General features: G+C 41.3%; 1 protein-coding gene across 2 annotated transcripts in view; it reads right to left on the bottom strand.

Annotated features, from left to right (window-relative positions):
* ADCY2 (adenylate cyclase 2) overlaps positions 1-27367 on the bottom strand; it is a 194346-nt gene that overhangs the window by 147519 nt on the left and 19460 nt on the right. For both annotated transcript variants that reach the window (XM_069808829.1, XM_069808830.1), the window contains exon 2: positions 26708-26905. In XM_069808829.1, the coding sequence (XP_069664930.1) occupies positions 26708-26905 (198 nt within the window). The remainder of the gene's footprint in view (positions 1-26707; positions 26906-27367) is intronic.

Raw genomic sequence — 27367 nt, 5'->3', positions numbered from 1 at the left:
GCTAGCAAGCCTAAGTAACAGAATGGCAGTATTAAAATAACAGAAGCACTACTAAAACCTGTGGTTGGAGCTGTGCAGAAGAAAGACCCCCTCCATACAAACTGTAAGACTAGATGCCTGGAGAGCTAAAGAGCCTCAAAGAATGAACAGAGAAGGAGCCAGGAGGAGGGGAGCAAAAGGGTCTTGAGGGTCACCACTCCGCCTTCTTGAATGCGACCATCCTCATTCCTCAGGGGAAATCAGCTTCCTAAACACTGCCAATTCAGCAGCATATTTACATTTCAGCAGCAACGGTATAAAACTCAGCCCCGAGCCCTCAGTCCTCTTCCGTAGCGGGTCCCATGCTAACATGTGCAAGGAAAGCTGGTAGACAACCTCCCAAAAATGGCCTTTTCAGGGAAATCCTCTTGTGACAGCAGCAAGAATATTACCATGCATCTGTATTGTTCAAAGAAGACACAGTGCTCACTGGAGTGAAAAGGATCCTCCGGATGATCCGACTCTTTTATTTACACTGACTCCATGAATGTTTGTATTATTGACACTAGGGCAGCTGCCTGCTACCACTGATACGTGAGAAGAATCAAGTTGTGCAAGACTGGTGAAATGCTTTCTTGACGTAATTATCAAGGGATTGTAGTAGCTCTATACTAAAATACGCTTCCACTTACTATCCCAGTACAAATGCTCTTCTGTAACAGCAATTTTAACTCATGATGTCCACGTTAATGAAATGTTACTGTAATTTTCATCAAAGAGTGCTAATGCAATGCAAAATTCTATTGATGCTTCATTTTCAGATTGCTGTCTTCCATATATGTGTTCCGGGACTGAGGAACTAAGATGCAGCATCCAGTGCTACTCATTCTGCCAGCAAGCTCCCTATTCACCTCTGCCAAGAACAAATTCATTCTGATGCAAACATTCCTCTTACTTCCCCTCCTGAGACAATGTCTTACCTACAGCTTATGGCAATCAAGAAAAATTGTGTGTTGATTTACTTGGGAAGTTAAGACAAATCACCAACTACTGTGGAGTTTGGTTAAACAGGCTGCATGCCACAATCTTCTCCTTTTGATGCAGTGCTTTATGTTTTGTACTGATTTATGAAAGGTGGGAAAAGGACGAACAATCCAATGGCGTAGTATGGTTGCTCATTTGCAGGGCAGGGAATTAAGTAGGGCCTTTCGTCCATCCAACTAACAATTTTCTTTGTGTGGCAGTGCAGTTGTACTAGTGTGCTTAGTAAGCCTGTCCTTTGAAAAAAGACCTCTGAAGAGGATGAAACTTGAGTTAGAAGGGAAAATGGTCCCAGCTGTTGGGGGTTTTGATGGGTGTTTTTTTCTTACCAAAAGATCAGGCTCTTTTTGGACATCCTGATTACTTCCCAAACTGTCCTTTCCCAAGCACATTACTGAAGTGTCCTTGCATCTTCAGGCTCAGCACTGTTCACACAAAACTTTCTGCTGCCAAACCAAAGATAATCTTTATCTCTTACTGCTGTACTGCTTTCTAAGCAGTGAAAAAAAAAACCCAAACCAAAAAAAAAAAAAAAAAAAAAAGATCAAGCCAACGAAATTGTCAGATTGGCTTTGCTTCAGACAGAAAAAGACTACCTTCCCCCTGATTTCTGGTTTACTCGCATGCAGATTACACCCTGTTTTGTCCTAGCTCTTCTGTCTGCAGTCATCAAGGCAGAAATTTATTCTTCTTAGGTGAAAGCTAGGATTGTCTGGCTAGAGTCTGTGGCTGTTTTACTGAGAATCCTAAGACACAAAATTTAAAAATACTTATATTCTCTCCTCTTTCTACATTTGCCTTTTACTTTATTTATTTACTTTTCAAAAAAACCCCACACCTTTTTTCCACTTGTCTTTCATCTTTGGGGAGAACATTATGAATGTTCCAAAGCATGAGTTTTTTTCCCCATTCCAGTGCTCTCTTCTACTGAAGGAAAGCAATATTTCCTACTTCTGAAAGTGACTTCTCAGTTTACAAGACAAACGCTGAAGACAGAGCTCAAGCAGCCCATCTGGAAAAACAGCTGCTGGGCACACACAGCGTACACCCATGTGAAAGTCGCCGTGCTGGGTGGAAAAGATGTGCACCCAGAGCCTTCGCACCCTGCTGAGGGAGATAAACCCATCGGTCCTGGTAGAGCACACTGCAGCTCTCTCCTTCCCCATGTGTCTGGATTTCCCTCCATAGGAAAAGGCAACGTGGAAAGAACAATACGCACCCAGGTCTTGTCAAAACATGCCGTTCGGGCAGGGAACGACCTGATACCTACGGGTATCAGGTCTACGAGGCGTACCACAGAGTAAATCGCACACAGCCTCTCAGGCCTAAACAATATAAAGGCTGGCTTGCTTTCTCTGTCTCTTTCTCTGAGGCTGCCTTCTTGCTGAAGAACAGCAACGACAAAGACCATTTAAGAAACTGGTAGGCAACGTCGCAATGGCCAGTCATTTGCTGGAAACAGGGAGAGTAGCCTCAAAGAGCTTCGAACAATCTGAACTAGGTAATACTGCTAACCTAATAACCTAACAGGTTCATTCAACCTGTCGTCAAAATGAAACTCTTGACTTCTCAAAGACGAGACTAAAGAGTTTATGAAATAATTCAAATGTGGGAGGGCCCAGGAGGCCGCCCAGGAGAGGAAGGGTTTGAGGAAACATACAGGGAGAAAGGTGATGGCTTGTCTCCAAGCAGATGATCAAACACACGTAACAGACCTGCCGCCAGCCGTACCGTTTCGGCTCGCCAGGAGCACCTTCAGACCATCAGCCTACAGGAGTGTACAAAACGGGGAACAAACCTTCTCAACCACCACCAAACACACCAAAATAAGCTTCAGAAACAGAAACTTCTACACATTCAAGACTCAGAAAAACTTATTTTGGAGAAAAAATGGCTGCCAAAATTTCATAAAAAACTCATGCGGTTATGCTATGTAAACACCTAAAACATACTGAACTTTTAAGCAATGGATATTTTTTACCTAGTAATTAGAGTTATTAAAAAAAGGGAGTATTATGCAGCACATTACTTTTAAGTACCCTGTAGACCATACAGAAAATATGAGATCAACTTGCCTAGGTTTAATCATATGAAACCTTCTACTTAAGTTCTCGTCAGCAGTAAAAGCACCAGTTATAAACCATTCCTCCCCTCACATATGAAAGACAGCTGTCCGTCCAGAGTGCCCATTTATTCCACCCAAACCTGGAAAAAAATTAACTCCGCATCCACTGAAAATATTAAAAATCCTACTTTCAACACAATTCAAGCAATGATACCATAAGATCAATACACTACTGACATGCACTACACTTCTGCTTCCCTTCCATTACTAACACCAGCTGTGATCACATCATTTCTCAGTAGGACTGATGCCAGGCAGCACTTATTTTTCAACATTGACAAAAAATAGGTAACAAAAATCCGTAACACAATGATCAGCTTTCTTCTAAGTAAATGAAAAGCAAAGCTCAATTCTTTGCCTGATTCACATTTACACAATCAGGCAAAAAAGGATTGTTTTCTGTTAAGTAATCCATGTCATCTTAAGATGATGTGCTCAACAGAAGGGAAAATCAGGTTTTCTCTTATCCCTTATGCTAGCCTGCAAATGAATCAATAAACAGTTTATATATAAAATTTCATAAGGATGTTCTCTTTAGAAGCCATATTTTGCAAGATAGTAATTGTTTTGAAATGAGAAACCTCTTTTACAGGCTTTCCTAGGAGAACAGGAATATCTACTGCTTTGCAGAAGACTTCCAGACATCTTTACCGTACAGGCAACATATTTATAAGGATGGTTTATGTCACAAAGCCATTACTCACCTATTGGAAATTGCAGAGACCAAATTCATTCCCAACTGTGAAACAACCCCTAGCAACTTCAGGAGTTGTTTACATATAGGAAAATAACATTGAGATCATATTTAAAAATTTTAAAATCTACTCAGCCCAGTTTTGGTTTTCAAAAAGACCTATGCACAAGTCATCTTCTACTCTTTAAACAGGGATTAAAGGCTATGCTGATTACCCAGAAACATGAACAAGCTGAGAAATGGTAATATTTATCCAGAAGAAGAGCATATGCATAACGTGTCTGCATATTGATAGTATGAAAGTTTTGGGAAAAAAAAAAATCAATTACCAGTCATTCAGGTAGGAATAAAATTATGTTACTGATTTACTCATAACAAGTTCTAAAATAGTCTTCTCATCAGTCCTGGCTGGTTTTTTCCTTCCTCAGCACCCTCTAGATTTAAATCAATATATACTAGCAACAGAGTCAGTCTTATCCAGGAACACACCGAGCACTAACACAGTTCACTGTTTATTTTGCTGTCTGGAATGCAGCTGCCCGTGGTCAATGAAAAGATGCCTGTCTCCCATAAGTGTTTGCTGTTGGTGTTAACTTCTTTCACTGACCCTGTTTTCAAGACTAATGACTTTCATTTCTCGTAGAACATCTTTCGGTATGGTAGTCACTCAACAAAGCTACAGCAGTGTTCCAGTCTGTCCTGGTTTTGGCTGGGATAGAGTTAATTTTCTTTCTAGTACCTGGTAGAGTGTTATGGTTTGGATTTTGTATGAGAAGAATGTTGATAACACACTGATGTTTTCAGTTGTCACCAAGTAGTGTTTATACCAAGTCAAGGGTTTTTCAGCTTCTCATGCCCAGCCAGCAAGAAGGCTGGAGGGGCACAAGGAGTTGGGAGGGGACAGGACAGCTGACCCCAACTGGCCAAAGGGATATTCCATACCGTGTGACGTCATGCCCAGTATATAAACTGGGGGGAGTTGGCCCAGGGTGATCGCTGCTCAGGAACTAACTGGGCATCGGTCAGCAAGTGATAAGCAATTTCATTGTGCGTCACTTGTTTTGTACATTCCAATCCTTTTAGTATTACTATTGTCATTTTATTATTATCATCATCATTATTGGTTTCTTCCTTTCTGTTTTATTAAATTGTTATTATCTCAACCCACGAGTTTTACTTTTTTCCCTGATTCTCTCCCCCATCCCACTGGGTGGGGGGAGGTGAGTAAGCGGCTAGTGGGGCTTAGCTGCTGGCTGGGGTTAAACTACCGCACAGTCTAAACACACCTGGTGTCTGGCCTTCAGTGCTCATGAAACATGAATTTAAATACAAGGTAAAATATCTACTTCAAAGTCAGTCACATTTTACACTGGTCTTTTGTTACAGAGGAATTCATCCCTTAGTGGTTTGGGGGTTGGGAGAAAGGGAGGCTACCCTCTTAGGAGAGATTTAGTTTCTCAATTTTACAAAAGAGCATACATAAATTCAGGTAAAGCAATGACCCATATGATTTCTCTAAAAAATTCAACTTTCTGAATGCACAAAATCCTCACGGAAGTACCCAGGAACAACTCTATTTTAAGGCTGGCTTTCTAAAATCGGCTTCAAATGATATCTGCAGTCCTGTTTTCCTCTAAAATCTGATGTTTAAAATCAGTCAGAAATTTCAGACAGAATTATTGTTTAACCTTCAGAATTCTTAGCAGTTTTTGCTTGCTTTCTCTGTGTACTTTTTAAAATAAAACATGGTTCTTGAAGGAATCACTTCTTGGCAGTCCTGTTTTTCATTACTGACCAAGTTATGTGCAAGAAAATGTCACCTGTCCTGCTAAACTAGTAATATCAAATACATCACATAAAGAATTTTTTTGAATGGTTTGATTATTTTTTATCAATAGGTAAAATGATTAAATGGATGTGCAGATAGAAGTTATCATACAAAGGTGTTACGTTATAATAAAGTGTATGTGCTGCTCACACAAACACAACTGGGCTGTACAAGGGGGCAGCTACAGAGGACAAACCTAGAAACAGTAAGAGAAGAAACCAACCATACCTGGTCCTCATTCAGTGTCATATTTTCTGTCTGTTTTGTGGGGTTTTTTCCCTAAATTAAACACATATTTGTGTTGATTTGCTAGCATCTAATGGCTCATTTGTGATGATCTTTAGAACCTATGTATGACTTAGGAATTCTGATCAATTCTATGACATCAGCATGCAGCTTTTACTTAAAAACTGTAAAGCAAAAAGGTCTCCCCATCATGAAAGGCTTCCAATACCATCCACTAGCTAAAGAACAATTGCAAAGCCTCAACTTTTGACATCACCTTAAGCAACAGTGGTTATGATAAGGGGAACCAGGAATTTTTTCATACCTCCTAAGAGGAGAATGCAGAATGGAATTTCCCACTAGGGCAGAGGAAGAAGCCTGGGAATTTTAAAGATACCTGGCATTAGACAGAGGATATCTTTGACTCTTTTTGTCAACTCTTCAGATTCAGATATCTAGAAACTACCTAGACATTACGTATCTATATAAACAGTTAAAATATTTTGAATTTGAAAACATGCAGTTCCACCTGACAAAGACTGTAAGGAATTGGGACAGATGAGAAGATTTGATGCTAATCTATCATCCTTGTAGTGGCAGAGGGAGCAGCGATCACAACTGGGAAATGTGGGAAAAGCAGTATCCCACACTTTAAATGACACAGGACTTAGGAACACACAGTGGAAAATTCTGTGTTACACAGAATACAGCTACCTGGTGTTTCAGGTGGCTAGTTATTTTAGAATCACTGAAAGCTCCAATAGGTTTCTTTTTCCTGACACTATTTTTAATATTTTTTTTTAAACAGATACTATATACTTTATTCTTAAGTAGCACAGAAGAAAGGCCAGGTGTATTCCCCTAATGAGAATATGACTATGAAATCAAAATATGAGTGTTCAATCTTAATTTTTCATCTGCTAAACTCTTAACAAATCCAGAACAAGGGCTCCCAAACAACAAATGGCACATAAACACTCTCAGGTTCCTAGAGCGGCTGCTGCTGTTGCCAGATGAAGCATTCAAGCAGGAATGCTTTAGAAACATCGTTCTATAAACTACAAATACACACTCAAATTGGCATCTGGAACATCAGCTGCTATCTTCCTGCATCAGACACTGTCAATTCTACAGCAATTCAGCCAACGTTACATAAGGCAGCACAAATAGCAAGACTTTCTGCTAAGCATTAGTTCTTTCACATGGGTAAATCAACTAGCAAACGTTAACTGAAAGACATGCAAAATATTATTCTAGTCTCCATTACATCGATTTCACAGCAGCATAACTATTAGGATGTTTCCAGATTGATTCCTGATGTGTTATTTTGCTGATAGCTCCTGCATTGGACTTAGATTTGTTCAGTGATGAAAACGAGAATTCAGAAGTACTCAAATGAACATTTAGAAACACTAAAGCGGGGGACAGTGGGCGGAGGAAGATCGGAATATGTGCCTGCTTCATCCCATTTATCCTGCAGTGCTGGTGTATGTCTTTGAAGTGCTGGTATGGGGGAAGAAACTGCATTACCCAAATACCATTTACATAATCAGTTTTTCCACATTTAAAGGCGGCTTTTCTCTCTGTTGTTACTTTAATTTGTTCTTTGTAATCACACACCTGTGACAATAAACATAAAATATATGTTAATTTCCTCCACCCTTTCTACTTCAAAAAAAGGTCACCTCTAGCAAAGCAAGTAGTATCTTTACAGTACTGACAAAAAACTGTACATTGACTAGCAATTCATTATTTTGCTTCTGTCTGAATCCCTTCACCATCCTTCAGAGTAAAGAAATCTCTAGCTACTATCTACAATTCTGAAGCTCCAATCAAGTACAGATCGGTAGATATATATAAACCATGTATCTATGCCCAGGTTCTGGGGACCGCATAACACAAAATAATGTGTATGTTCATTTAGACTTTTGTTGGAGCTGAAAACAGAAAGTGTATCTACATGAAGATTATATTCACAAGGTACGCTTTCAGTTAAGGCTCTGATGCACCTGATGGAAGCAGTGAGTCCGGACTGTGCTGCAGATCTCTATGCTTTATTCCATGCATGTCATTACTTCTGCATTTGTCATCATCGCTACCCAGTATCATATGAGGGCAGATAAACAAACAAATTCAGTGTTTTCATACTGTGTAATGATTGGGTATTATCCTTAACACTCATCGAGACTACACTGGAAGTATTCGTTTGTGTCATTTTTTTAGGTGTCAATATCATAGCCTGGATCCTGTGAGGGAAACCTTCAACCAAAACTAAGCAGAATTACCTTCCATGGGTTGCTACACACATTAATGCCCACCTTCAGAGCACTTCACCAACTCTCCGTAGCCCGGCGCTCTCTCCGCCAGCAGTGAGAACCGATCAGTGCTGGTAACGCTTACAGAGAGGCAGAGAAGACAGCTCCAGAAATGGACGCTCCTCTCCTGCTGGAAGACCGTCAGACCGAGCGCTGGCTGCCTTACGTGAACCCTACGTAAGATGTCCTCTGCCAGAAAACCCGAGCACCACGCTCCCTGCCACCCCCCATGCCCCACGGCCCCTACCCCACCGTGCCCCCGGACCGTGCCGCCGGGCCACCACGCAGAGCTGCTGGCCGCCCTCAGCCCTCCCGCGAGCCGGCGCTGGGCAAACCAGCAGCACCCAACGCTCCTCCACGCCACTCCGGGCTGGGGCAGCACACCGGTGGTGCCGACTGCGCAGGGGGCACAGAAGAGGAGAACGGGTCTGTCTGCAGCCACTGCAGCCAGACCCCATCCCTACGTGTCCCGATTCAGCAAAAAGCACCCCGTTTCTTGGTCCAGATAACGATTCAAGTACCACTGCAGATAAAACACGCTCTTCCTTTTCTCCTTGCACCAATGGCACGGAAGCTCATTCTGAGCGTCCTTGGACCCAAAACTGCTGCCTTCCCCAAACCCGCTCTCTCTCACACACGCATGGGTCACAGCCGTCCTCCAACCAACTGGCTGCACCAGCGGGCATCAGCCACACTGCTCCGCTGCCCGGTTTGTCACTTCAGATGCCTGGCTACTGGCAGAACTATGCTGCAGGTGAGCAATCACGCCTTTGATAACCTCATCCCAATGGGAACGCTCCAATTTCTTTCTTGCCTCCTTCCCTACACTATTTAATTATTCCAGCCGACACCAGGAGCACACCTCTGATGCAGCCGCAAAGGCTCGTCCAGCTGGACCGGCAGGCAACCAGCGACAGCACCGGTTGCAGGACATTGCTGCCCAAGCTCCCACAGCACCGCAGGCTCCTTCCTCAGCCCGCCCGCGCAGGCTTTCCACGCTCTTCGCCACTTCTGCCTTTGTCGAGGCTTGCCACCTTGCATGCCGTCTCTACAGCACTAGCTCAATCCATTTCAAAGCGGTCCTTGGAGGTTTTACGCTGCTATTGAACCACAATAAAGCAGGACACTGCTGAAACACCGCTGTGACAAGCGGTCAATTCTGCTTCGCAAGGGCTCCCTGAAAAATCTGAGAGGTAAACGCTTGTGACGGCCACTAATCCGCAAATACGATCCGATGAGGAATTTCCAGTACTTCCACCAGAATTATAGCTATTGTTGCAAGTAGCTGAATTTATTCCCCTACAGGTAAAACCTTCACTTTTCACTATCAATATAGACAAAACAGTAGTTTTTAGCCATAAAAGCTGCTTCTTTCACAGACACATACAAAAGATGCCAGATAAAGTAATTCACTATTCCATGTTACCTCAGATGAGGGCACTATTCCAGGGGAGAAAGAATATATTTTATTAAACTTCATATTCTGCAAGCGGTAAATTGATTCTTTCTCATATCAAAACACCTCAAGTGGGAAGCCAAGACACTAAGCACAGAATTCAAGAGTTCTTGGCTTCCGAGATCAAGGCTTTTCTGTGCCCCTTACTGTTTTGAAAGGGCTGAAATAAAAATAAAAATCTATAAAACATTTTAAAAAATAACTGCAATGTAGCATGCAATTTGGCCAACTACATTATCTCTTAGAAATCCAGTGTAATTGGAGACGAACAAACATTACTGTTGATCTATTTAATAACCTGTCATTTTTATTCATCCAAAAGCAATCTATTGAAGGCTTCATCACAAATCTGAATGAAGTTGGTAACAGACGGTATCTGTATCTCATTTGAAATGTAAATGAGTCATTCTTGTCTTTTGGGGGACTAGGAAAGAAGAGACTGCTCTTCAGTCTTCTGGTTAAAAATAACTTCTCGCTCATCACGCACAATATCCCCTTTAACGATCCCTGCTTAGTATTACTTTCATGAAGACCTGTGAAACAAATGGGGACACGATGCATCCTCCAAAATTCAAGGAAAGTCAGATATTGAAAATAAAAATAAATATATGTGACGCAAGACTGGGTATTGCATTACGTCTAAAAATAACATACTAAGATTCAGGAAACAAAAAAAGGACAAAATAGGGGTGTGAGATGCTGTACAGAAGGGCTTCAAACTATTGCCAGTCTTGAATGTTCACTAGAGATGCCGCTCCAGGGCAAATCTACTTGTCTTCAGGCCCTGCTGAACACTGGAATTGTTCCAGCTGGTTCCTCAGCTGTTCTCCCTTCCCTTACAGCAAGCCAAAAAGCCATTACCCCAAGCACGAGGAGGCTAGATCATATGTCACCTTTGCCTGTATTCACGCAAATATCTTCTGATAGTCATGATAAAACGCTTGCCCGAGCACAACGGCTTAATGATTGCAACACGTTCTCAACTGAGCTCTTCTCAGTAGTTTGTCAACATTAAAACTATGTAAATATCAAAGTGGACAACAGCAATACATCATCTGGGAATTCTAACAGTAGTAATCTAATTACAGCCTTTATAACATTGTTTTCTCACTGCAAGAGGTTTAAACTGTAATGAAGAAGAACTCGAGAACAATCTTACAGGCAGCTTCCTTTAAGCCAGTTTTCTGGACTGGGGACGGAACAAAGGCTTTTTGCTAGGAGGATGGATGGACGGACAGACTGGATCAGAGATGCTATTCCGGAAAAGAGTCCACTCTGGATATGCCAGTGGAAAGAATCACTACCCCACATCATGCTTGCCCCATTTTGGGGGTCCTGCACACTAACAGACATATAGAAACAGACAGTCGCTTAAAGCTATATCTTCAGCTGTATATGAATGAACTCAAGTACTAGAGGCTGCATCAGTGTGCTGACTACAATATTATAGCGGGGTTAATGTACTGTGTTGACAAGGTCCACTGTTGGCAATTCTCAAACCTTCGGGATCAGATAGGACTGCCCACCATAAAATTACTAGGCAGCGAGGTGGGGAAGAAGCTCTCACAAATCAGTGGTGATTATGTCTTCATATTGCATAATGAATTTTGATCTGCCCTACTATGGATGGTTTTATGCATTCACAGAAATTACATACTCCAGTCATTAAGGCTTTTTTCATTCCCCACATTTTTTTAATATTATTTTTTCTCCAATACTAGAAACCTCTTTTTAACAAAACCTGAGAGATGTAAACTCGCATATTCTGAAAGTTGCCTAAATATTTCAGGTATGCACTATCCTGCAAGTTTAAATGAAAATTAGTGAGACAGTAATTTGAAAATCAGAATTAATGATTTGAAATGCTTCAGAAATTACAAACAAGTTTAACTGCACTATGAACAGACCTGCTGCGTCCCACTGCTTTTCCTGCCCTCAAGAGTCTTGCCCAAATTATTTGATAAATAACACCCAGCTAAGATATTTAAACCAGAGCAGAAATTGTGGCTATGCTTCTTTGTGGACCCACCTGATAAATCACACACAGCAATTTTTAAAGACCAACTAAAGACTGCTAATCTGCTGGCAAGCTGTGGAATACCATGCCACAGTGGAGTGAGTAACTACAGTAGCACTGATGCTTAAGCAGACAAAACTGTGGCAAAAACTGTGGATAGGAAGCCTAAGGAGGAAGGGACAGAGACATGGCCAGCGCAGGGAGCAGGGAACCTTGACTATGGGGTTTTGGCTAGGAGGACGTAAAAAGGAATTAAAAAAAAAAAAAAAAAAAAGGAAGAACAGGAGCAATTACTGAGAGAGAACTTCAGGAGTAACTTAGGAGATCCTTTGGAACGGAAGGGGTTGGGTATAGGAGTTGGGGTGTGTTGGAGGAGTGAGAGATTTGAGCTTTCAAAGAAAAGGGGTGGGAGTCCAGGAGCAGAAGACATTTCAGGATGATGAGCACCTGGGCTTCCATGGCGCAGCCTAGCAGCTCTGCCTGCTCAGGCACCAGTGCTACCCTGGTTTCTCACCCCACCAGCTGCCTAGTGCTGCCTCTTCCCTAACTCATGACTTCAGTTGTGGAAAATGTATAGCCCTAAATATTGAAGTTCCATAAAATTAATTCAACACCAAAAATACTCCAGTATCTCTAGTCAGAAAAACAATGACGCTAGGAAAGTGTCACTAGTTTGAGAACTGAAAAACGGGATCTTCAAGTAGTAATTTACTTAATAGTAAGAAGAACCCTAACTAGAACAACATTTTAATTGCATAGACACAGCTGTAAGTCTTTTACTGTGCAGTTACACTTTAGGTGATGGCTTCTTTTGGAGGATCTCAAGGTTAAGACTGTGCAGAATGAAGGAGGGGTTAGAGCACTGCAGTTTTAAACAAGTGTTGGGAGATCATTTAGCTACTCTACAGTTCAATAATGATGATGATACTTTGCCAGTTAAGGGGATACTGAAAAGGTAACTTCCTAAAAAACATTACATTGGGTTTGTAAACTTTCTTTTTAATTCCAAGTATAACAAAATATGGAAAAGTCGACTGGGGGAAAAGCAAAAACTTCACTTTCATTACTGGTAAGTCACTGAAACCATCGCATTTTCAGCTATATTTCATAAGAGGAACATTTTTAGACAATTTTTTTTTTGCCCAGAAATTACTTTGCTTTAAAATATATTCTAAAATTGTGACAAGTTTAATATATTACTTCATATTGCATGACTTCAACAACAGACCTTGCCTAAAAAGAATGACTTCCTTATGCATATTCTGCATTAAAATTAATCTATTCAAAACACACACCCCCTCTTGCTAGCATTATTTTTTTTTTCAAACGCCAGGGTAGTCATATTAATATTAGCGTGCCAAGTGTTAAATTGTATTTAAAAATATATAAGATAAATTTCAGTACGTATAGTACTTGATGATGTAGTATATTTAAGAAGCAATTTCCTTAACAGCAAGAAACCTTACTATAGCCACACGAGAATAAGACACAGCAACCTGAAATACATGATATTGCTGACCTTCAAAATTGTTCCAATTTTTTGTAACTCCTGCAGTATTTTTGCAGACTGTTGTTTACCATCCCATGTCTATCCATTGCCACCTAGTATACAAATAACAAGAGTTGAAAGTCTATTTCCTGTACACACAAAATGTGCACGGCTCCTTGCCTACTCAACCGGGGATTTCATTTACCATCGGGTCACACTAACTTAACCCTAAGGACCATAATTTCTTTTTACAGTTATAACGCAACCCTTCTTCAGCTTTCCCTTCAGCCATTCTCCCTCCACGCTGCCGCCCAGGAACCACCCACTCTCCAGGACTGTGCGACCAACTTTCCCAGCTCCCAGAAGGAAGGAAAACACAAGAGCAACAGGGAAAGCCGACTGCTAAAAAAAACAACAGGCACCACTTTTGCACAAGCCATTACTTGGCCTGCAAACCCAGATCTCCCCGCTGCAGGAGTGGAGGTGCACAGCTTTCACCGCGCTTCTAGACAGCTTTTTCCAAGTGCTGAAACCCCAGCCAGGACCCAGGGACAACCCTCAAGGGTGGTGGCCAGTCTAACTTGCTTCCTCCGTCCTCCCTAACAAGCTTACGCAGCAGCTCCAGCGATTCACCAGCCTGATGCTTAGCCTGCACCCACCAGACAGCAGCCGTCTGCCCATGGGAACGGGTCTCATCTCACAGAAACAGTAGGAGGCAGAAGCCAGACCCAGCGGTGGTGGGCTTTCGTCCTGGCTTCAGTCCTCTCCCACGCTCATTGAGACTGCAGCCATCCTGAATGGTGGGATACATCTGGCCTGGCAATCTCACTCTGTTTTGACAAAACAGGTTTAAAAAAAAAAAAGCAAACAAACCCCTCAAAATCCTCATGTAAGAATTGCAACGCAATTGCAAATGTACTGAATACTGAAACCTGACATCTTATTAAATAAAGCCCATTTTATTTATAAATCCCTACGATATGTGGTTGCTCGGCATGGTAAGTAAAGGAAAATACAAACCCTGCAACAACACGAGAGGCAAAGTTGTTTTTTTCTGCATTTCTACATTATGTGAAATCACTTATCTGTGATTGCTACTGCTAGCTAAGTAATAAGTCACAAAAATTATGTAAATTCTATGGATCCAGAAAGATTTTCCATTTATAGTGGACTTCAGTGGCTGCTATATGTCCCTGCAATACTGTAAAATGCCATTTGCAGAGTGTTCACATGGCTTGAGAAAAGTAGTACTTTCTGAAATGTGATTAAAAGTAAACAAAGAGAGATGAGAAGAAAAGGAATTAAGAGATATTAAAGTACAGATTCTTTTGCTATCCCCTCTGGAGAAATATATCCTGTAACCATCTGCCTACATCACCAATGAGCACGAAACTCTTATGCTCATCTAGTGCAAATCATGTGGTAGTATAGAAATAAATATGACTTTTTTTCTGCATTCGGGGCACTGTTACTATTATTATATTTTATTTTACTCCAATTATTAAATTATCCTTATCTCAATCCACAAGTTTTACACCCACCCCACCCCCCACGATTCTCCTCCCCGTCCCACCAGGGCAGGGGGAGTGAACGAGCAGCCCCATGGTGCTTAGTTGCCGGCAGGGCTTAAACCACAACAGTCCTCTGTGGCACCCAACATGGGGCTCAAAGGCTAATCAAGTGCAGTAGTGGGAAGGGGGGGGAAGAGCGAATGAGGAGATCAATCTAACTGACGGTGAACGATTGATTGAGATAACCCGCTACCTTTGGACCAGCCGGCAGCTCAGCCCCACGCAGCCACTCGCTCGCTCCTCCCCAGAGGGATGGGGGAGAGAATGGGAAGGGTAAAAGCGAGAAAACTCGTGGGTTGAGATAAAGACAGTTTAACAGGGAAATCAAAAGCGGCGCACGCAAGCAAAGCAAACCCAGGAATCCATTCCCCACTCCCCACCGGCAGGCAGGTGTTCAGCCACCTCCAGGAAAGCCGGGCTCCAGCACGCTAAGGAACGGTGACTTGGGAGACAAACGCCATCACTCCCAACGTCCCCCCCTTCCTTCTCCTTCCCCAGCTTTACCTGCTGAGCATGACGTCCTACGGTCTGGAATATCAGGGGTCAGCTGGGGTCAGTCGGGGTCAGCTGTCCTGGCTGTGTCCCCCCCGACTCCTTGTGCCCCCCAGCCTCCTCGCTGGTGGGGTGGGGGGAGAAGCAGAACAGCCCTGGGCTCTGGGCGAGCACTGCTCAGCAATAACAAAAACATCTCTGAACTATCATCAACACTGTTTCCAGCACAAATCCAAAACACAGCCCCACACCAGCTACTATGAAGAAATTTAACTCTATCCAAGCCAAAACCAGCACAGTTATCAGGATTTCACTTCCCAGTCTTCATCTGACCAAAGAAACATGATCTTTCTCAATTTTTCTTGTACACCAACCTGACCTTTTAATGGAATTTAATATACAAATTAACATCATGCAGACAATGTACTTTCCTTCCCTTGTCAATAGCCTGGGTCATCCAGCAGACCTGGCAGTTTATCTACACTGGACCTGACAAAGACCCAAAATTGTATCTGATATTCTTAAGTAAGTTTTTAAATGCTGAGTAAATTCAGGTTATTGCAAGAAGAAAACAAAAAGCATCCATGTGTATCTAAGTAAGACTATAATCTCTACTATGTGAAAGTCATTTAAAACACCATATTATACTTGTTCATAGATGTGTCTAAGTAATATGTACACACTGAGAGGAACTGTCATCAGATAAAAGGCAGTCATATTGGGTAATCAGGACGTGACATGAGAAAAAAAAGACTCAAATCTCTACCTCATTTAATTGTGATAAGAATTTTTTTTTTAGGTCTTTATGGAAAGTAGATGTTTTCAGGCACACGTATGTTTAACATGATTTATTTAGATGTTCACCTTCTTTATATGAGAGACTGTTTAATCCATTTCCTTTATCACAGTAAATTATTTGGGAAAAAATGTGATGATCAAGACTAACAGTACAATAAAGAAAAACATATACAGTACTGTCACAGAAGAAGTACAATCCTATTTAGTTAGGATCAATTCTATCCCAAAATAACAAAACAAAAAATTACAGAACCTGGAAGATAAAGCCATAATCTTTTGCTTGCTTATATTACCAAGAGAAAAAAAAATCTTGCCACACAGCTTTTTTTCTTTTCTTTTTTTTGGGGGGGGGGGGGGGGGCAGAACTGCAAGGGTGGTCGGGGAAATATGACAGAACTCTAATTGAGCCCTCAGATCTTTGAACTTGCAACACTGTCACTAATGACACCTAGAAATTGTTACTTATGTAAACTCATCTGTATTGAATGAGGCAAAAAATATTGTAATGAAGACTACAGCTGGCTGCAAAACAGAAAAATACAGGGTGATGGAAAATAACAATGTATTAAATCAAAGAAAGGCTTTCCTCATTAATAAGTGAGAGAGGAGACAACTGTAATGGTACACATGAGAAGGTGATGCAAACTTAGGAGGAAATGTATGAAAGGAAGAGCTGAAAAGGCAATACAAAGGAATTGTGAAATAACCAAAACAAACAGAAAATAGGCAAAGGGCATTCATACTACAAGTGTACAAACTGATATTACAGAAAGCACCTCAAATTTGGATATTACAACAGGGAAGAAATCTGGAAAGCACCAATGTGGAAAGAGACTGTGCAGAGTACAAAATGTGGATTATGTTACAATGACACATGAAGACATGAGACAGGGAGACTGTAGTTACTAAGTCATCACTCCCCCTGCCACCTTGAATACGATTCTTGCAAAACAAAGATATTTGCAAATTCAAGTGTTACAGAAATCAGAACATCTAAGACGACACTCAGGTTTGCCAATTTAAGCAAAGATAATGCCCTGAAAAGCAAGATAGAGAATTTATATACGTATATAACTTAGCTAAAATGGTACATACAAGAAGCAAATAAGAAAAATGCAATCTAGAATCCAACATGATTAATATGTAGTCAAGTTCTAAACTGTTCAAACTAAATCTGCCAGAACAATATAATCCAAGAACTTAAGGTATTACACAAAATTCACACTACTGGTAAATGTGTTATTTCACAGCAAGTTTATTTTAAGCTATAAAATCAATATTGAAGCTTTGTAGTAGTAACAGAAATGTACCTTTTTCCTAAGTGGCACAACAGAGCATGCTGCGTTGCATGAAAACATGATTTTTTTATTTTTTTTTTAAGCCTTGTGAATGCATATATGTGGAAGGACAGAGGGTGGGTTTTTTCCCTGATAGACTAAAAAGATTTTTCTCCCACTGTCACAAGCCTTCTGTTTGCAGGTTTCTAGTGCTGTAATAATTCAGCTAGTGAGCTGTTACACAAAGAAAAAAGAAAACAGATGGTGAAAATGTTTCCTACAAGCTGCATAAGACAACCTCAGTTTACTTTCTTGAGGATGTTCCCTGTTTCTGTAGCTTTTCTGAAGTTTTAGGCGCAATTGTGGCGCTGAATAAATGAATCCTAGTATCTGGATTGTCACAGGATCGCTTCTCTTTTAGTCTAGGAAGCAGATAATGCAATTTCCCCCCATGCGCTTGCAGTTTGCAGTATGCTGGCTGCGAAATACCTTTCAGTTTCACTTGCCTGTATACAAACCTACAGTGCTATGCAGGTATTCAGCAACATTGCTTACCTTAAATTGACTAATATTTGTAAGAAAGCAATATGGTCTGCTGGTTATAAATTTGTTGACAAGCAAGGTGCTAAGTTGATAGAGTTTTACAAAAGTAAGAGATAGAAATAGAAATACATTTGATGTAGTCAGGCTCACTCAATATGAGTTGTAGAAGATGTATGTCTGAGTTTTATATATGCATATGAAAAAATATAATTTGTAAAATCTTTATGAATAAATTTTTATAGGCATCTTAAATGCACAAATATAATTATGTCATAGAATTGTGTTACTGTATGATTTCAAATGTGTTTATACATTATTCTTAAAAATCTGAACTTAAAATGTAAGTTACATAAACAATTATACATTATAAATTGTAAATTTATTAAGAACTAGAAAACAGATGCGCTTTCACAGATTATTTGTGTTCATTTAGTGACTTTGTTTTGTTTTATTTTACTATGTGACAAAATTTTTTGTATACAAAGCACTATATGTTTCTTGTTTATTGGGACACAGCTTTTATGTTTATATGGGCTTAATTCAGCAATAGGCTGTCTAGAAAAACAGGAAGGAGAAAAATAATGGACCAAGGGTCAATTCTCAGAAAACATTTCAGTGTTGCTGAGGGACAATCCCAGAAGTATTTATCTTTCATGATTTTGCTGCCTCTTTAGGTAATGTATGAGACTGATTTGCACGTTGATAGGAGAAGAGCTGAGAACAGGAAACGCAAGAGGACTTTGGCAGGTTTCAAAAGGAGCAATCTTTCAAAAAGGAACCAGTAACTACTTGGGAGATCCAAATCAGGGAGAAGGACACATCTCCCAGCTTCATCACTGTGGAAAAACTAAGCCTCCTGCGTCACTATCACAGGAACTTAAATACCAGTTAGGACTGTATTTGTCTTTTAAAAGCTTTGCTGCTTCTGCAAAAATAAAAAGTGCTTGAGTGCTGAGAAGAAGCATTGATCGGGCTGTCTTCATCCAAGCACAGTAGTTGTTACTGCTCATCCTCACACTAGGAAGGGGCACAGTTGCCCCAGTTCAGCTGAACTTGCAGGGTGAGAACAGCCAATGTGAAGGAGTGTAAGCGAAAGCCCAGGCTCAGCTTTGCTGATCTGGAGGATTTGGGGAAGGGTTATGTTTAACCCCCCCCCCCCATACCCCCCCCCCCAAACCAACAAACTGAAATACTGGAGGTTTCATTCAGAGCAACCAAAAAGCCAAGAGAATTGCACACAACCAAAAAGCCCATATATTGCACACACATAACAATGTGCCTAAAACTTCAGAAAAGCTACAGAAACAGGGATCACCCTCAAAAAAGTAAACTGAGGTTTTCTTACACAGCTTGTAAGAGAACACTTTCACCATCTGTTTTCTTTTTTCTTTGTGTAACAGCTCACTAGCTGAATTATTACAGCACTAGAAACCTGTAAACAGAAACAGATTTGAGACAAATGGTGAAAAATGACCAAAGGTCACACAATGTATGATGTTACACCCCTTCATCACCTAATTCACAAAAATAAAACCATACAATATGAGATCCAATGGCCATGTAAAGGTACAAGCTTTCCCATGGCAGGCAGGCAAGCAACGTCAAAAAGCTCAAACCAAGAGACTCGTGCAGTGTCATACCAAAACCTTCCCTCCTGGAAGTTGGGTAGACTGTCACATTTCTGGGTGGAAAACAATTCCAACAAAAGGTAAAGTCTTGCATGGCTACCCTAAATTATACTTGCTAACAAGAAACTCTGGATAGCTTCTTTAATGGTTCTCTGGTAGCTCCATCATACAAGTAATTGTTAACAAATATGTACTATGAAATTATTAAATGTTTCTTTCCTAATGTCAAATCAATTATTAAGCACATAAGGAGCCTTATGAATGGCTTAAATTATAAATTTCCATTTTTCATCTGGTCCCTTGACTTCAGCAACATCTGAACAACATGATGATATTTGAAATTAGCATTGCTTAGTTTCAGTACTCTCAGAAACATTAATATTCTTATTGATAAGTCTTATTTCCCTTTAGAGAGAAAAATCTTGCCACACGCAGTTTTGCATGTTTATCTGAGACTCACATTTTTATTGTACTTCGATGGAGTTACCTTAACGCTTCCCTTAGCAAAATTCATTCACATGACTTGCACAGCAAATATCACACTGCACACAAACTATGCAATAATCTTGATGAAATCTACTATCAGCTCAGCCTTTGTACTTAACTGTACACTCCGAGATGGAAAAATCACTACAGGAAATGGAGTAAAGAAAAATAAACTAGCAGGGAAACAAGGGTTTCATAAGGTTGTTCTGATAAAGGTGCAGGACACATCCAGTCTCTTCTACTCTATATTACATTAAACCTCTCTCCTAAGCCTTATAACGAATGCCTGAAGAGATCAGAAATATAGGAAGATTATTATCACCTGATGTTATAATTTTTGAGACTACTGCTCCAGAAGAACGCTGGGAGGATAAGACATTTAAATAGTGAAAAACTGTGAACTTTTTTATAAGTCAGAAAATCCATCTCTTCAGTTTTTAAATGAACTTCAGGCACAGGTCAAAGTAAATTGTCATTTAAATTAGTTCAGTAGTCCCCAGATGTAAGTAGTGCATAGGAATAAAGAACTAAAAAGATGCTCCTGGACCACTGAAGTCCATGTCTCTGCTATTGAAGACACTGAATGACTCTCAGCTAAGGACAGCATTCCACTGTAAAATCAACTCATTATTTTAATCCTTATTATCCTGAGGATATTAGCCACTCCACAAACCCAGTGCCCTAATGGCTAAGGGATTTATTCCAATTTCCAGTTTAAATTTTATAAATGGCTGGCTGATTTATTTATTTTTTTAGTGTGTGTATGTGCCAATAATCCTTTATCTTCTGTAGCCTCTCCTCAAATCTGATGTTTGCAACCACGGATTATCTGTAGATGGCAGTCACACCACTCTCAGCGTTCTTCTCTTCTCCTGATCTATACCCAAGTCAAGCTCTTCTCATCTCCTCTCACAAAACTCCCTGTTCTGCTGGTGATCTTGCTTGGCACTCTCTGCATTTGTTCCAGTTCCAGTTTAACTGTTTGAATGCAGGTGACCAGAAACATACATAGTCATCCAGGTGAGGTCTCATCCTTAGCTGGATACTTTGCCATCATAACTGAGTCTTTTCTGGATGCATAGCCTAATGACCCAGTGACCAACTAATGCTTCTCCTCTTCATTCTGCTCGTCCCTGCTCATTTTCTACTGATGAACTCTCAGCCTATAGCTGAAACTTCTGTTAGCTCCCAAATGCAGGCACCTCACATTTCCTGTTATTAAATTTCATCTAGTTGCTATTACTGCAGTCCTCAAGGTTGTGCTTTTCTTCCCCATAACATTCTGATCTTTTGCTGTATTAGGAATCTTTTAACTGGGTCATCAACAAATTTCATTATAGCGGTGACATTCTGTCACCCCACCACTAGTAAAAAGCACTAATAAAGGCAAACATTCCCCAGAGAGCTCCCTGAGAAATTCAGCCAGCCATCTTTCTCCCACCTGATGCTCTCTCAAGTCATACCAGCTGCCATCTCCCCTCGCCTATATGTACAGTTACTTTAATAATGTTCATCTCCTCTAGCAGTGTTTCTAGTCTTCCATTTGGCACTAAAACAGATTTTTTTTTTTTTTTTTTTTTTTTTTTAAGGAAACTGCTTTCCCTATTTAAAAAAGAAATCAGTTCTCTTTCCACAAACAGCTATCACAATGCATTGCCATGACATACCAAAGGTTAACAATGGCACATTAGTTATGCTAAGAGGGTGTTTCAGGGCTACACACACTATTTTACTATATTAATCTACTATATTACCAATTTTAATGACTGGCAGGTCTCTAATAGCTCAGATTTTTCCTGTCTTCTATACAGATATAGCCATACCAGACTTGATAAACACATTTAAATGTCTTGCTATTAAGCCTGTGACTTCGTATGTCTATAAAAAAATGAATATGAAGGTAAAAATCATCTGTTCCTCTCCTTCCTCGAATATAACTGCAAATATGGCTTATACTTGCAGACTGTGGGTTTCTTCCTTTTCTATCACACCTACACCTAAAGCACAGTGTCATCTGCTGGGCAGCATCTTCCCCTTTCATACAAGCCTCCTGGTTCTCCTTATGCTTTTTCAGGTGACTATTCGCCTACAAGGTACCGAACCATGCTCCTACAAGATTTAGCTCCTTGCTCAGGATACTCACTCCTGATAGTCTGATGAATCTTGAACTTGAAAAAATGTCAAGTCTCCCCCGTGCTCCAGATCCTGAGCTGGCGGTGCAGCTGACAGCAACTCATCCTCGCTTTCCCACGCTGCAGGGACTTCACTGACACCTGCCCTGTTCTCCTTCACAAGCGTCCAATTCCTTTTTTTGTGCTGCTTGACCACACAACACATTATTAATCACGTATGGCAGGGCTGACTTTAGATAAGGCAGGTCCCAAGCAAGGGGCAGAAATTGAACCCGATGTAATTCTGTACCAAGAAAATACTTCCATTTCTGCGGACCCATCAGCTCGCCCCATTGCCTAATAGAGGAGCTAACTGCCACAACTGCAGAAACGCTGTGTGGGCCCTCACCCCTCAGCACACGATAGACCGACATCCTCAGGTGCCAAGAGAGTATCAAAAAAATGAGAAATATAAATACTAATACAGAAAATTTTGCTCGCACTTCGTAAACCAGGGCTGCTCCAAGGCCTGAATTGAACAATTCCATACCAACACATTAAACAAAAAAGTGCTTTAGATTCAGCTCAAAAAGTAGCATTTAGGCTAAAATAGCCAAACATATATTCTAAACACATCACTCTGTGGATAATTCTTTTTCAGAAACCAGAAGCATCAAATCCTGCTTGAAGTAATTTCTGTGCTGTAACTGAATATAGACAAGGAGGAACACATCTGGTGCCTGGGCTGTGCAAACGTATTTATAATTAAGTAGAATTGAATACCAAAATCCAGCAATGATAGAATTCATTAGACTAGTATAATGCTGTATAATTACTCTTTTTTTTATATCATCCACTGTATGCTTTAAGAGCTCTTTTTACCCACCGATATCAATGTGCTATGACATATTTACACACACCCTGTATAAAAGGCTGAGGAAATATTAGACATGTCAGAGGATGACATGGAAAGGCGACTGTTGTACAATAACTACACTGTCAGTGAAACAAGAGGCAACCAATTTAAATTCATTCCCTGGCAGGTAGCTCTAGAGAGAGGTACTGGATTTACGTTTCGTAAGGAAAGGTGCTCCTTCCTACAGCAGGGAAAAGTCCTAACATGACAAAACCAACGCATCGCCTTCTTCCACCCGCCCTGCTTTCTCAGCCTGCCTGCCTCGCATCACCGGCCCTCCACCAAACACACCGTCCACCCACCTCCACGCATCGTCCTTGGGCCTGTCCTCACTGACACCACCTCCACGCATTACTGCTCACACCTTAGGTTTGGGAAGAACTGCCAGCCCGCCACGGCTCTCTCCCAGCCTCCGCGCGACCCCCTCTGCTCTCCGTCTTCCCTGCCGGTGCCGGCCCGCTGTCCCTCAACTCCTCCCAGAGAGCCCAGGCTCCCTCCCAGGCTGGAGCCCGGCCAGCGCAGGTCCCACCACCGCGCCCCAGGGAAACCGGGGGCTCCTCCGCCACGGCTGGCGCCAACAGAAACCTGGGCTGGCACCGACCAGAGAGGGCCACCACGCTTCTTTCAGGAGGTCTGTCAGGTACCAAAAGACATCTGCCGTCACTCTCCTCGGTTGTTTCGTGTCGAGACACCCACTGCCTCACCAAGGCACCCTCCATCTCCCTCTCAGCGCTCTTGCTGCTCCTCGTCGTCCGCACCGAGGAGTAAGGGAGCTGGGGCTAACTTAAGAGGTAAGGTAGTCGGTACGCTCGACAGCGCAAATAGCCCGGCTCCTCTCGTAGGTGGGTTTGTGACTATGCCTGCACAGCCGAGTGACAATTAATGCCTTCGGATCAGGCTCAGCAGGCAATTACGGAGCCTTGCAGACCGGCCCAAGGGACGGAGTAAGCGACTACAGCTGCCCTGCCTTCCCCCTCAAACAGCGGCCAGACGCCTGCCTGATGATAGCTTCCCTCCAAAGCTGGAGCTGCAGTCCAACGAGAGGCAAGGACATGCAGACAGATAAAAGCAGTCTGCAGGGACGGCAAAAAGATAGCTGAAACCAATTACGATTTGCACTTATTTCACATCAGCCCACAGGTTTCTCACACACACACACACATCTTCTTAACAAGCTTAGGATTCAGGATACACGAAAGATGATGAAAAAGAGTTATTTTTAAACTCTGTTGGACCAGAACAGAAGTTAGGCTGTAATTTGAAGAAAAATAAAATAAAGCACTTGTTTAGTAAGTAAGTGTGCATGAACTGGCTCTTTTTAAAATTTTCATAATTTTCTAATTTGATCTGTTGACAAAGACGTATTTGAAACAGAACTAATTTAAATTTTACATCATGTTTCTCTTCTTTCATAAAAAGCATAAAGGAACAACAAAAACACCCCAATAAGCCAAGCAAAATGGCTTTAAAATTCACCAAACATAAAACTTCAACAAAGAAACTGTCAGTGATCACCGAGGAAAGATTGTTCAGATTTGCTTTCATGTATAATTAGAGGAGAGAACATCGATTATTGACCTACGTATTCCTGATGCACAGCAATCAAAACACGAGCATCGGAGGAATACCTGGCAGTATTTTAACCTCTCACGGCTATTTTACAAGCATTCAAAGACATCAAACCTGCAATTAGTCTATTGTTTAAGGTGTCAAATTCCCAGAAAGATTCCCGTAGTTCTGTAGTTTACTCTTAACTGACACTAGGCTAAAGTATACCTACAAAAGTGATCGACAAAACAGCGCTGCTATTCAAGGGGGGAGCCGGAGGAGGAGGGAATGGTTTTGGGGAAGCGAAGGGTCCCACTGCAGGGAGCCACCCGACCTCCAACTCCTCGCAGCGGCCAGGGGCCAGCCCAGCCCTCTCCCACCAGACGCCGAAGACACCAGCATGGTGGGGTCAAGCCACGTATCCGCGGCCAGCTCCAGGCTTTCTGGAAAAGCCCTGCCTGCTCTGGGCCGGATCCGGCGCAGCACTGGGCACGGCAGCCGCCTGTGCTGGCGGAGACATCAAGGCAGCTCCTTCCCAGATGTCCTCTTCTCCAAGCAAGACTTGCAGGCGAAGCGAGGAACGGACTGAAACGTCAGAGGACTTGTGTCCTGGCAAGGGAATACTGTGCCCTTCCCCAGAGCTCCACAGCCCCTCCTGCCTCGCACAGCCCGCCACGTCCCTCCGACACTGCGGGAACCGCTACATCTTTCCTGAGGGGAAAGCAGGGCAGGACAAACCATCTTCACATGCTAAATAGAACCCCCAGACCGAGGCGCCAGCATCCCTCGTAGATCTCTTCTGTGCCACATGCTTCTGAAAATCATTATCGTTATCTTTCAAAGGACACAATTAAACTCAGTAGAACTTGCAGTGGACAAATAATCGGCTAATTAAATATTTTCGTCTAGGCTTGAAAGCCTGAAATATTCTAGCGTGCCATCCCACAACTGGCAATGAAAATAAATAAATCAAAAAAGCAAGGCCAAGTCAATTATCTAGACTTGATATCACAAAGATACAGGGACTCCCATGGTGAAATCCGTATCTAGAGAAAAATATTACACATTCTGATTTGCCTTTTATTACATGCAAGAGTGGCCTGGTTTGGTCGTTTCAAATACTTAAGAAAAAAAAAAAAATCCAAAAAAACCCCCACACCAGGAAGGCAGTTTCATAAGACAATTAATCCCTGAACCTTCCAAGAAAACGAAAATAAAAGTCACCCACAAAGGTAAGGGCTCCAAAACTAATATTACCAACATATACCAGTAATTTAAATCATTTGAATTAAAGATTTTAAAGGAACTACTTGCATACTTAAAGTTCAGTATTTGCATAAGTCACTGCAAGATCTGAATAACAAGTCAGAGAATTTGTTTCAAGTCTATCTTGAAGATCTATCTTGAAGGCACCCTGGATACAGTACTACCGTTTAAAGGTTATACCAAACTCATGGAATCAGCATGAAATTTACAAAAGACATATTTATGTATTTAAAAGCTTTTTTCATCCTTTGAAGGATTTTACAATTATTGTATCAGGAGTATCCCCACGTAGAGAGGCTTGGGAAAAGGAAAAGGATACAGCAGAACATGGAAGAATCGATCAGGCACAGCGTTGGCTATTGCACATCATTTATTGATATTTTAAAAGTGCTGCTATTAAGATGCAATTTAAAAAATGTGAAGGGTACTTCCCTGCTTCCCCACTCATTCATTTCCCTAGAAATATACGGGAACTCACCGTCTTTTTTCTCATGCGTTACTAGAGAGCATCTTGAAGACCACAGAAAGCCTGCACTCAGAGCTCAAACATTTTAAGCTGAAGAAGCTTAAATCAGTGGTCTTGAACAAAACTAGCATTTCTGCCATGCTAATTGGTCACTAGAATCAAATATTCACTCTACAAATAAGTTGGTGACTGGAATCAAATGTTCATTATGCAAAGCACCTTAAAAATATAAAAGCAAAATCCTTCAAATGTTTCCATATCCTAAGTATGCACATCACTTTGGTATTTATAAAATAGATGCATGGAGTCTCAGCACGCAAACACTTAGTCACAAAAAGATTCTATGAGATGTCCCACAAAAATGAATGTGAATGCTTTTGCGTAGAACGGTTCTTGGAAATGTACCCAGTGGAAGTAAAATTAGTGACAGTCTTACCTGGTCCCAGGGACAGATGATTCCTCCAAAACACATGAAGAGATATCCCATGGCAACAAGACATACCCAGACCACCAGAGAAAATACACGAAGCAGCTTCTTAAATACAGGTTCTACGCAGACAAGGATAAATATAGCGAAAAAAATTGCTAGGGCCGTTGGAACAGTTATTACAAATGCCACGTGGTCTTCAATTTCCTGGAAACAGAGGAAAATGAAAAGGAAGTTAAAAATGAAGGTACCTAAAGGTCAGACAGCAATAACAAACTCTAAACTGATTGCACAGGGAGATCCCAGAAAGGCATGACTGAATATCAAAAGTGAGTTGAATCAAAATAGGATTTCTTTCACTGTAAGAAGCTGTTATGTGGAGTATTAACTTCATGAACAACTATTAACCACACTACTGCATGGTACTTCTTTAACTAAATTGAGAAATATATTCATTGAAGCAGATCGAGAAAACTGTAAATCGCACAGCAATAATGTGCCAGGCCCATAGGACTGAGCAAATTAAAAGGCAAACCCTATCTGCCTTTCTGCTCCAGAATTCAAGATATTTCTGCGATTAGTGTGGTTTGCAGGTGAAATTCAAGCATCCCTATTGAAGACTGTAGCTGTCAAAATGCCTTCCAAATCAACCATGCATCCATCACTCTA

This window comes from Haliaeetus albicilla, chromosome 21 (genome assembly GCF_947461875.1).
Source record: "Haliaeetus albicilla chromosome 21, bHalAlb1.1, whole genome shotgun sequence".
Lineage (NCBI taxonomy): Eukaryota > Metazoa > Chordata > Aves > Accipitriformes > Accipitridae > Haliaeetus > Haliaeetus albicilla.
The sequence above is the reverse complement of the archived record's forward strand: the minus strand, read 5'-3'. Positions and strand labels throughout refer to the sequence as shown.